At 42.2% G+C, this 11,807-nt stretch overlaps 1 protein-coding gene across 1 annotated transcript in view; it reads right to left on the bottom strand.

Moving 5' to 3' along the window:
* Window positions 1–11,493, bottom strand: part of SLC4A5 (solute carrier family 4 member 5) — a 93,495-nt gene extending 82,002 nt beyond the window's left edge. The window contains exons 1-2 of the mRNA XM_011358170.2: window positions 11,415–11,493; window positions 7,286–7,477 (exon numbers count right to left, since the gene is read on the bottom strand). Coding sequence (XP_011356472.1) covers window positions 7,286–7,477; window positions 11,415–11,493 — 271 coding nt within the window. The remainder of the gene's footprint in view (window positions 1–7,285; window positions 7,478–11,414) is intronic.
* Window positions 11,494–11,807: the final 314 nt, after the last annotated feature.

Genomic DNA, 11,807 nt, shown 5'->3' with positions numbered 1-11,807 from the left:
GGAGTGGGAGATGGACCCGAGGATTCTAAAGTCATGCTTGCAATCGTGTGAAGTTGGTCTTGAGAGGGGACTTGAAGGCCCCAAGTCCTAGTTTCATGAGCAGCAAAATTTTTTTTCTAGAAAACTGTCCATAAACTCCAAATGTGTTTGCTGAGAGAGGAGGAGAAGAGAATCTGCCCACTTGCAGTGTTTATGGGGACCCCTCCAGTTGTAGGTAGCTTTGGGGATGTCAGCCCAGCACATACCCCTCTTCCCAAATGGATAACCCTCTGGCAGGTGTGTTTGTGGAATGTGCGAGTTGTGTCCCTTGGCTACAGTTAATTGGACTAGGAACTATTCTTTGGACACCTGACCCAAGCCTGGAAATTTTGATTTAGTTTTCTGAGATAGCTGGGCCTTTCCTGATAGTTTCTGGAAGGGAGAGCCTGTAAACAGAAAGCTGAGGGCACAGAGAGGCAGAAACAGCTGCAGAGAAAGAGGGCTATGAAGCAGGTCTACAGGAGAAGCCTGGGAAAGAGGCCATGCTGTCCCAGAGAGGTGAATGAGAAGGTCCTGTGTCCATCCACTGAGCCTGGCTGGGGGTTCTGCTTTGGGACTGTGACAAACTCCTTTGCTGTTGTAAAGGAGTTTGCGTGCTCGCTCTCTCTCTCTCTTTCTCTCAAACACACACACACACACACACACACACACACACACACACACGCACGCACATCCGTCCTTGGCCAAGCCAGCTTAAGTACACACTCCATCCTTGGCCAGCTCCAAAGACTCCCTTCTTAATCATAAGTCCCTTATATGAAATTCTAGGGTATGAAGATTTTCTTCTGTGTACCTTCTTCAAAACTGGAAGTGTAAGACTTATAAAGAATGTTGAGTCATGGCAGTAAAAATAGTTAGAATAAGAAGGAATGGGGAATCAGTAAAAAAAAAAAGAAGAAGAAGAAGAAGAAAAAGAGGGCAGAGCAAAGGCAGAGCAGGCCGAAAGAAAAAAAGAAAGGAAGGAAGGAAGGTCAAGAAAGGAACCCTTGGTCCTGGCTAAGGGAGGAAGCTGTGTGAGAGGGTCCACGGAGCCTGGTAAGTTCATGGCTAGCTCCCCCAAAACACTCTGGGATGGAACCAAGGCTGGAAGATCTCCATGTATGGGGCAAGGGGAAGCCTCAGCCAAGGCTGGTTGAGAAATTCAAATATAAGACCCCTCAGCCTTCCCCCACTGGGTGGGGAAAGGGCATCAGCTTCACTGTGAAATCAGAGAGACCTGAGTGGTTGTAGAAAACCTCACAGAGAAAAGACAGCAACGACATTCTTCTTACTGGAGCCCCAGAGAAGGAGATTCTGTCATTCCTGGAGAGCCGAAATAGTAAAAAGCAATTGTTTGTATCGCATCCATTATTCCTAATTTAAGATGTATAAGATGTCACAGATATTCTTCAATTAGCATGTAGTCCTTACTGTTTTTTTTCTTTTTCTTTTTTTTCTTTTTTCTTTTTTTTTTGTGAATATAAATGCAGTAAAGTGAAGAAATTGTTGTTTAAAATCAAAATAAAGAGCTGCTGCTTCTCCCTTCTGAGACCAGAGGAGAATGGGGGGCCTGATTCCTATGACTGAATCTCGATGCTGCCTCCTTCCTTTTATAGAGGCCAATGGGGAAGGAGAAGGAGGAAAAGGAAATGTCAAGGCCTCTTTCAGGTCTTCTAGGCTGCAGAAGGGCTAGTCTTAGAGGAGATGGTCTTTTTGTCTAGTTTAACACATTACATGCCTTTAGTTGTGCAAAGATGGACCTGGGGCCAAGGTGAGGGGCAGAGGGAAATTGATGTGACTGATAAGTGAGGAGAGTTAGTTTCCATGTGTGTGAGGAGACAGGGTTCAGAAACCAAGAAGCAAGGAGATGTGAGGGACTCAGGAGCAGGAGCAGGGCCAGGTGGGAGTTGGCAGAAATAGGGGAAAAGGCTGGAACTGCAGAGAAAAGTGGCCAATAGAAACTTCCAGTCTGTCCAAGAGGGTTTTAAGAACAAGGGTATCTAGTATCTCATTTTAAAAATCGTGTTTCTCTGCAATGTTAAACTGCTCCATGATTCTGAACCATCAACAAAGCCTGCTACTCACATATATGCTGTATGTAACCAATTTGGGGGAATCAAAGAAGGTCTGAACTCTATGCCTGAGCTAGCCTGGAGGTGAAAGCAAAGAACAAATACAGGAGGTGACACAGGGAGACCAAGAGCCCATCAAGGAGGGACTTGGAGCCAGAGTGACGCCGAGACTGAAAGCCTCTGGGAATTCACAGAAATTGAGGCAAAGATATGGACCTCCCCCAGGATGCAGGTGAGGAGGCTCGAGTCCTATTAGCTACCCTTCAAGAAATGAGGTAAATCTAGCTAATGTATGATTTATAAAAACTTTATATGTATTTTTAATGTATTAGGACTTTAACTTTAACATATTAGGACTTGCAGTGGCTCACTTGCAGACTCTGGCTCTCAATCCTAATCTCCCCTTAAGGCCCTAAAGCTACTAATTCAGCATCCTCTTCTAATAGGAATTCTTTGTTTATTTGTGTTTTTGTTTGTTTTTAGAATAATTGTTGAGGTTGCGGAAGGAATGCTGTATATGTTGACAATTCCAGGAGATCCAGGTTTTACGGTGTCAAAGGGCAAGAAGAGAGAGAAGAGTAGAGTCTGGGAAACATGGCAGAGTGAGAGATGTCCTCAGATCTCTCCTCTTGAAACAACAATAAGCTGAACATCTAAAACTCAACAAAAAACACCCAAACTGCACACCAGCACATCTGAGCATGGGATCTGCGCATAAGAGCTACCACAGGTCAGAACCTCGAGTGTTGGGCAGTGGACTGGGAGAAATAAAGAAGCTGCCTCTCACAGCTGCTGGAGCTCCCTGCAGGAGCAGGGGAGAGGAGAAAAGGTATGGCAACTTCCCTGAACATCCCTGTCTGAAAGTACTGTAAGTTCCATGCAGCTGGCGGCAGGGCCTAGTCATCAGGGCAGAAAGCAGAGAAACGGGACGGGACCGCAGAGAAACAACAGTTAATTTTTACCAACCCAGTTGCAAAACTGAGGCTGAGCCTCAGCCCCCAACTCCTAACGCAGAGGGCCCCTCCCCCCATACCCTCTGAGACCTATCACCGCGGAGCCTCAGGGGAATTGGAGCAAACACTGCCGAGACTATAGCTGACACTGACAGGGACTGAAACTGAGGGTAGCAAGCATGATTAAATATCTACAAGAAAATAAAAAAGGCATTATTTAGGCTTTATATAAAGCAGAGATCCAAGAGGCTTAGACACCACCTCCTGGAAACCAAAAGAAAAGCACCTTCTTTGCAGCAGGCTAAAGAGAGACCTTTATATAATAAAACTTCTTTCTGGAAAAACAAGAGAAAATATTTCCATTAATGCCCAGGTGGAGAAATAGTCCATTAAACACCATGAACAACCAAGGTGACAAGACATCAGAAAGAAAGAGAAAAATCTCCAGAAAATAAGCTTACAGACATAGAAATATGTGACTTAAATGACAAAGAATTCAGGATGGTACTTCTGAGAGAGAAGAGTAAATGCAGACTTCCTTTGGGAAATTTCAGTTTGCTTCCTGCCTGACCATCCCCCACAAGAGGGCATAAAAGGTCTAGAATGATCAGCATTGTTTCTGCTTTTCCTCCCTCTTTTCCCTTTCTCTACTTGTATCTTTCCAAGATAAAAATTGATAATGTGGACAAAGTTGAGGAAGCCACCCCATTTTAAAGTTTTAGGCTCTAAAAGAAACCCAATTGTCTTTGCTCCTGCATTGGAGACATGGAACTCCTGTCTCAGGAACTCCTCCATGGAGGAGATGCTTTAGAGACTGAGGAAAGAGTGAAGATAGGGAATATATAAAATGCAGTCACTTTAACCAAGCTGCTAAAAGTATTAACATTATGAAGTTTGAAGCATGAGGAAAGACCCTATTCATGTTCTAATTAGCCTGAGAACTTAAACTTTCTGAACTTTTCGGTCTTGTGTCAATGCCTGGACATACACCACACCTCCAGATAACCCTCTGGTCGCCTCCTGAAAGGCTCACATATCCAGGCCACCTGACATCTGTTATCCAGACTATCAGGCATGACCAGATCTTCTGGGTCCATCCTCTAGATCACCAGGCAACTATCATCCAGACTGTCTGTCATCTGACAACATCCTGGGCCAATCCTAGGACTAAGAATGCAGGACTGATTGTTCTCAAAAATGTACTGTTTAGAAGAACTCTTAACTTTTCTTTCTTCTTTGGAACACTTCTGGGTTATTGCCTAGCTGTGTTTCCAGTTTGCAAACTCTAAGTCCCTTGAATAAATCTTTATCATTTATTTCTAGCCAAAGCCTCCAGACTATTTTTGAGTTCATTCAACAAGATAAATGTCTTCTGTCCCAACCTTTGCTCCTTTCTCATCAGAAACAGGAAAAGAAAGAGCACATGAAATACATCCGTGGTTCTCGGGCCTTGGAACCTCATGAGGCTCAAACATCTGTCTAGAAAACTGCTTTTCTCTCCTTTATTGCTCATCTCAGTGTGGTTTTGATCTTTTAATGACCCCAGAGTTTTTCAGTACATTTTCAAGGCCTTCATAATTTTTCACACCTTGGTCTTGTCTTGTCACCTTGGTTGTTCATGGTGTTTAATGGACTATTTCTCCACCTGGGCATTAATGGAAATATTTTCTCTTGTTTTTCCAGAAAGAAGTTTTATTATATAAAACTTCCACCAGAAGCATCTCATAAGCCCTTGGTATCAATCAACCAAATCAAATCAATATCCACTCGTAGAGAGAAAAGATTTGGACTCCTTGCTCTAAAACTGGGTTAATGTATATCAATAGAACTAACTTATGTTACATTCCTACTGTGCACTGTGTGAAGTATTTTATATCTGCAAGGCCCCCCACATTATGCACAGTCCCTCTTCTGGGTAGCAGGAGGTCTCACTTGTGCTATGTGGCCAGGCCAGCTGCCTGGGCTATCTGGATGGATTCACATAATAGACAGGACGCTCAGAGAGGAAACACATATGCGATCAGCTGCCCTACAGCAAAGAAAATTGGGAGATTCAAACAATTTTCTAGATGATATGGGTAAAAGGATTCTGGCACCGCTTTGTTTTCCTTTCTGCAGGTCATTGTCATTGCCCTTGTGATGTGGTAGAGCAGCATTTATGTCTGCATCATGCAATCAATGCCCCACTTGGGTGAGAAGTGAATGACTGAAGGGGCGTCTACCGCCTCTATCACCCCATAAAGAATGGCAGGGACAAGCTCAGGCCCCAAAGCTACAGAAGATACAGAAACATCACTGTAGCTGTGGGCCTTACTAGCAGGCTTTGCGGCTCCCTTAAATCAGTGCACCTAGAACTGGGTCTGAAATGTATTCTTAGGGGTAGGTGGGTTCTATTTGAATTTTTAAATTTCGTGTTTTTCTTTTGATGATAATCTTAAAAAGATTTCTTTTATCAGATATAAGGGTGAAACTGTTCTATTGTTATAATTCAAAATTGAAATACATTTTTGTGGAATAAAACCTTAGTTAATTAAATGTTTCTCAAACTGGAATTTTTATGGCTCCCCTGGGGCTCTACAAACATACAGATGAATTTTCATGGCTCCACAAGAACCTATTTTCCCTTTAAAAGGGGTCCCTACTTTACTCCAGTTTGAAAGACATAGCTTGAAATTTCCTGTCCTCCTAGGCTCTTCCATTCTCCCTCCCTTGTTCCATAGCCACACCAGGGACAAGCCAGTAATGTGTGTGCGTGGTATGCGAAAGGCAGGCCGTGAAAGGAATGAACCGAATGTACAAAGGTAACAAAGGATTCTACATTCTCCCCATTTTGGTTTCCAGTGAAACCCAGGGTTCTCTTAACTGAAGCAGAAACCACCAAAACAAAGTAAATTCCACCATTCATGACCACTCTTGTGATGATATCACATCCATACATACCATTTATTAGGCCTCCTTCAAACCCTTCGAACAGAGAGCACCAAATCTAAACCATTTTCCTCTCCCTTGGCTCAGGAGGGACACAGCAGTCTTGACTTTCAAGGGGTGACTTTGTCCCTGAATGTTGTGCAGCGGTATGGTGACAGGGGGATGCCCTAGAAAGTGAGCGTGAGGCATCCGGATCCCGCATGGTGAGCAAGAGTTCTTCCCAGCAGGCTTGCTCTCTGCTGGGTCTCTGACGTTCTTATCCCTGAGCATGTGTGTGTGCACATTCACTTGTGTGTGTGTTTGTGTGCACGTGTGCATGGGCATATTCTAACCAGTACTTATCTCTTACCCTAGACACCTCCAAAGGACTCCTCATTAACCCATCTCCCACAAAGACACATTTACTCCAAAGAAGCCACAGCCCCTAGTAGACTTGGTGCCAACAGGGCAGCTGCAGGGTTGGGGGTGGCTCTGATAGCCCTTGGGAGCATGTGTGTCAGGTCTCCTCTTATAGGGACATGAAGAGGCTGTTACTGCCTCTGACATTCCTTTGAAGGTTTAAATGGTAAAATAACTAATTTTGCCTTGCTCAAGACAGTGGAAATATGTAATAGAAACCAGTTCTGTACCATTTGTTAAGCAGATTTGGGATATGCTGGGGGGTGAAATCATATCCCTAGAAACAGTAAAGTCTCAAAAGAATAAAATGCTTTAAAGAGTCCAGTCTTTCTACTCCCCTTAAGAGTGATACCTTTCTTTCCACAGGAAAGAATAGAAGACTGATTTTTAGACAGCCCAGAACTGCCTTTTACAGCAGCAGAGGAAGGCCTCCAGGCTTGGTTGACCTGAGAGAATGCTTCCCAGGAGTCTGCAAGCCCCCATGCAGGGTCCTGGACAATTCTGTATCATTCCTTCAAGCTCTGGTGGAGACAGAGGGTAGAGGTAACGTGAAAAGGAATTCCATTTACTGAGCACAATGACTCATACCTAACAGTCATGTTTGTTATTGGTTCTTAAGAAGGGCAAGGGCTTGTGGTCCCTAGGAATGTAGAAATGAGGGAAATGACTCTGAGAATTAAATCACGACATCAACACTGAATGAATCTGAAGCAGAGGACTTAGAGTCACCAGAGGGCAAAGGGGCTCGGCCTGACTAAAGGGATCCCCGAGCAGCGAGGCTGTCTGCAATGGCAGCAGCAGAGCAGAGTGGACCTGAAGGCCTGAGCCCCGTACCCAGAGAGTCCTCCTGCCCTGCTGTGCCTGTCAGGACCCACAAACAGATGGCTCCCCAGACCGTGCCTCTTAAGAACTCACGGGTACTGCCGACATGATCCACACTGCTGTCTCGCCTGCTCCCCCTGCTCCCCGCACCAGTCAGTTCCTGCCGCGGCTTGTCGGGCCACAGGCCCCAGCGGACCTTTTGCCGGCCTGAAAGATGTTCCTTCTGGTCTCTTTTCCTTGGAGGGTAACTGGGGACTGAAAGCCCAATGTGGATGGAACGATGGTCTATGGGCACAGCACAAAAGAGGAAGAAAGAGAGAGTTACTAAGAACTGGCATTTCTCCTTCATATCCTCCAGTTACAAAGAGCTAAGGCCACCAAAGCAAAATGGAAGACATGGGAATTCTGGACAGGGCCACTGCCCCAAGGCTTGGGTTTGACAAAATTTCATTTCCGAACAATTCAACAGTTGCTGGAAAAGATAGCCTTGGTGCTATAGTGAGAACTATGAGAATGAGCAGAACTCCCACATCCACTGGGAAGCCCAAGTGCTATTAAAGCCCCCACAAGGTCTGCGCGCACAGAGGCAGCGGAATGCTCTCAGCTCGAAGGGAGGACGTTCTGCTACCAGGTTCTTATCAGAGTTGTCTTGAGTTAGTCAACAATTTTTAAAAATAATTAATAGATTTTTTAGTACAGGTTTAGACTTACAGAATAATTGAGCAGACTTCTGTAAACCTAGCCCACCATACCCCCACCTCCACAGTTTCCTCTATTTTTTCATCGAGGTATAATTGACATATAACACTGTATTCATTTAAGGTATACAACTTAATGATTTGATATATGTATATATTGCAAAATGATCACCACAATAAGTTTAGTTAACATCCATCACCACACATAGTTACAATTTTTTTTCTTGTGATGAAAACTTTTAAGATCCACTGTCATAGCAACTTTCAAATATACAGATAGTTAACTATCTTCCCCTTGCTGTACATTACATCCTCAGGACTTATTTATCCTACAAGTGGAAGTTCGTACCTTTGACAACCTTTGCCCACTTGGCCCACTTCTCCACCACTCACCTCTGGCAAACACAAATCTGTTCTCTGTTTCTATGAGTTTGTTTTTTTAAGATTCTACATATAAGTGAGATCACACAGTATTTGTCTTTCTCTGTCTGACTTATTTCACTTAGCATAATGCCCTCAAAAGCTATCTATGGTGTTGCAAATAGCAGGGTTTCCTTCTTTCTCATGTCTCAGTAATATTCCATTATATACATTATATATACCACATTTTCTTTATCTATTCATCCATTGTTGGACACAGGTTGTTTTCATATCTTGGCTATTGTAAATAATGCTGCAATGAACATGGCTGTGCAGATATCTCTTTAGGACAGTGATTTTGTTTCCTTCAGATATATAACCAAAAGTGGGATTGCTGGATCATATGGTAGTTTTATTTTTAATTTTTTGAGGAATCCCTATACTGTTTTCCATAGTGGCTGCACCAATTTACATTTCAACCCACAGTGTACAAGGGTTGCCTTTTCTCCGTGTCCTCACCAACATTTATTAACACTTGTCTTTTGATAACAGCTATTCTAACAGGTATGAGGTGATAGCTCATTGTGGTTTTAATTTGCATTTCCCTGATGATGAGCGATGTTGAGCACTTTTTCACATACACATTAGTCATTGGATGTCTTCTTTGGGAAAATATCTATTCAGTTTCTCTGACTTTTTTAATTGGATTGGTTTTGTCTTTTTGTTTTTGTTTTTCTGTGGGGGTTTTTTTTTTTTTTTTTGCTATTAAATTGTATGAGCTCTTTATATATTTTCAATATTAACCCCTTAACAGATATGTGACTTGCACATGTTTTCTCTCACTCTGTAGGTTGCCTTTTCATTTTGTTGATGGTTTTCCTTTGCTGTACAGAAGCTTTTTAGTTTGGTGTAGTCCTACTTGCTTACATTTGCTTTTGTTGCCTTTGTTTTGGTTGTCAAATCCAAAAAGAAATCATCGCCAAGCCAGATGTCAGGGAGCTTATTCTCTGTGTTTTCTTCTAGGAGTTTAGGTCTTACATTCAAGTCTTTTATCCATTTTGAGTTGCTTTTTGTGTTTGGTGTAAGACAGTGGTCCAGTTTTATTCTTTTGCATGTGGCTTTTCAGTTTTCCTATCAGTATTTATTGAAGAGACTATCTTGTCCCCATTGTATATTCTTGGCTTCTTTGTTGTAAATTAATTGAACATATGTGCATGACCTTATTTCTGAACTCTCCAGTCTATTCCATTGATCTATATGTTTATTTTTATGCAAATATCATACTGTTTTGATTTCTATAACTTGATAATACAGTTTGAAATTAGGATGCATGATGTCTCCAGCTTTGTTCTTCTTTCTCAAGATTACTTTGACTATACAGAGTTTTTTCTGGCTCCATACAAATTTTAAGATTATTTTTTGTATTGCTGTGAAAGATACCATTGGAATTTTGATAAGGTAGCATTGAATCTGCAGATTGCTTTGAGTAGTGTGGACACTTTAACAATATTAATTTTTCCAAACCATGAGCATGAGATCTCTTTTCGTTTATTTATCTCTTCAGTCTCTTTGATCAATATCTTATAGTTTTCAGTGTACAAGTCTTTTACCTCCTTGGTTAAATTTATTTATTACTAAGCATTTTATTCTTTTTGTTGCAATTGTAAATAGAATTGTTTTCTTTGTGATAGTTCATTATCAGTGTATAGAAATGCAACTGACTTTTGTATATTGATTTCATATCTTGCAACTTTACTGAATTTATTAATTCTAACAGTTTTTAGTGGCTTCTTTAGGGTTTTCGGCCTATAAGATCATGCTATCTGCAAATAGAGTCAGTTTTACTTCTTTCTTTCCAATTTGGATAACTTTGATTTGTTTTTTTCTGTCTAATTGCTCTGATGAGGCTTACAGTACTATGTTAATACAAGCGGCAGGAGTGGGCATCCTTATCATGCTACTGATCTTAGAGAAAGAGCTTTCGGCTTTTTAAGATCTACATTAACTTGATATATTTTTTCCCCTGGAGGGGTTTCCTGTTAGCCTAAACTCCTGAAATGCAGATGTTAGATGCCTGGGCATTCATTGACTGTAGATGTCACACAGAAACCACATCAAGCTGAACCTTGGAGAGTCAGCTGCCCTGCATGCTCCCTGGCTTGTCCTTCACTTGGTCTATGTCCATGGATATCTCCCTTTCTGGGACTCAGTGTCCTCATCTGTGATGTGGGAATAAAAATTTCTTTCTGTACTTGCCGGGCAAGGTTTTTGAGAAGATAGAATGGGATGGTGTATGGGAACATGATTATGAAAATTATAAGGGGCCATATACATAAAGAGTATGCTTATTAAAGAAATCAGAGGAGGTCGACTGTCAGGGAAATATTTTACTTTCTGCCTTGGATATACCTTGTCCTGTTTTTTCCTGGCTCCCATTATAATCATCAGTGGGTAGCCATTTAGCTGGTGAACACTGGGGAGTGGCTAACCCTCTCCCAAGCTTCCTTTTGCTCTGCGGGACCTCTCCTCTCACTGTGAACAGCTGGGCAGTGTGCTCAGGACAATGCCAAGGTCTCCTAGGAACTCCTCACTGCATCCTTCTCCACTGACAGCCCCAGAGTGGCTCTACACATTCTGCAGCTCAGTGATCATCCAGCTGGGCAGCGAGATTAATGTTTCCCTCCCAATGGAGCTGGGGTAGTGGTGGGGCAACAGCCTGTCTGTTGCCTCTTCATAAGCCCTTTGGCTGCTTCTCTGTTGAGTGTAAGGTCCTTAGGGCCTCTGAGTCAGCAGTTCTGGAGCAAGAGAAATACCCCTGCTCAACAATCTCTTGCACTGGTTTTAACTGAGCTGTCATTTTTAGAATCCATAAAATGGTAATTTTGGCATTTTGTATGGTTTGTAGATCTTGTAAAATTAGGCAAATTTAATTTTGTGCCCTAATCCATAGAAACAAAGTGCCAGTTTCATGTCTTTAGCCTGATTATGTGGTTCCTTTAAGGCGGAGTGAAAGTTGGTTCCCTTAGATCTAGAGAAGACACTGTGGGTAGGTCAGGGAAAGGAACTAGCTCTTTAGATTTCCAGTTAGAAGGGCTGTTGTAAGGATATTCAAGGAAGTCTCAGACCCTCCTAGGATTTGCATCAAGTTCTCAAAGTGACCTTACCTTCCTGATTCTGACATCGCCTCCTGTAGTTAGCAGGGTCCAGCGTCCCTACCCCAGCCTTCTTCTCCTCCACCTTCATAGCTATAAAGTAAAAGATGAACACAACCTCAAAACGTATGCAACACAGTAGGGTAGGATTTCAAGGGGAAATGGTCAAATCCACATTCATAGTAGGAGACTTTAATGCAGATTTTAAAAAAGGCAAAAGAATATATAAACAAATTGAAGAAGCTCAACTCTATCATTCTCTATCATTCTCAATCATTCTCTATCCAACAGATAGAGAATGAACCTCTTTTTCAAGTACAAATGGAGCATTTACAAAGAAAGCACATATACTAGATCACAGAAAAACCTTAGTAAATTTTGAAGAATTTGTATCATACTTCTATA

This window comes from Pteropus vampyrus, unplaced genomic scaffold (assembly GCF_000151845.1).
Source record: "Pteropus vampyrus isolate Shadow unplaced genomic scaffold, Pvam_2.0 Scaffold37, whole genome shotgun sequence".
NCBI lineage: Eukaryota > Metazoa > Chordata > Mammalia > Chiroptera > Pteropodidae > Pteropus > Pteropus vampyrus.
This window is presented reverse-complemented; position numbering and strand designations above follow the sequence as displayed.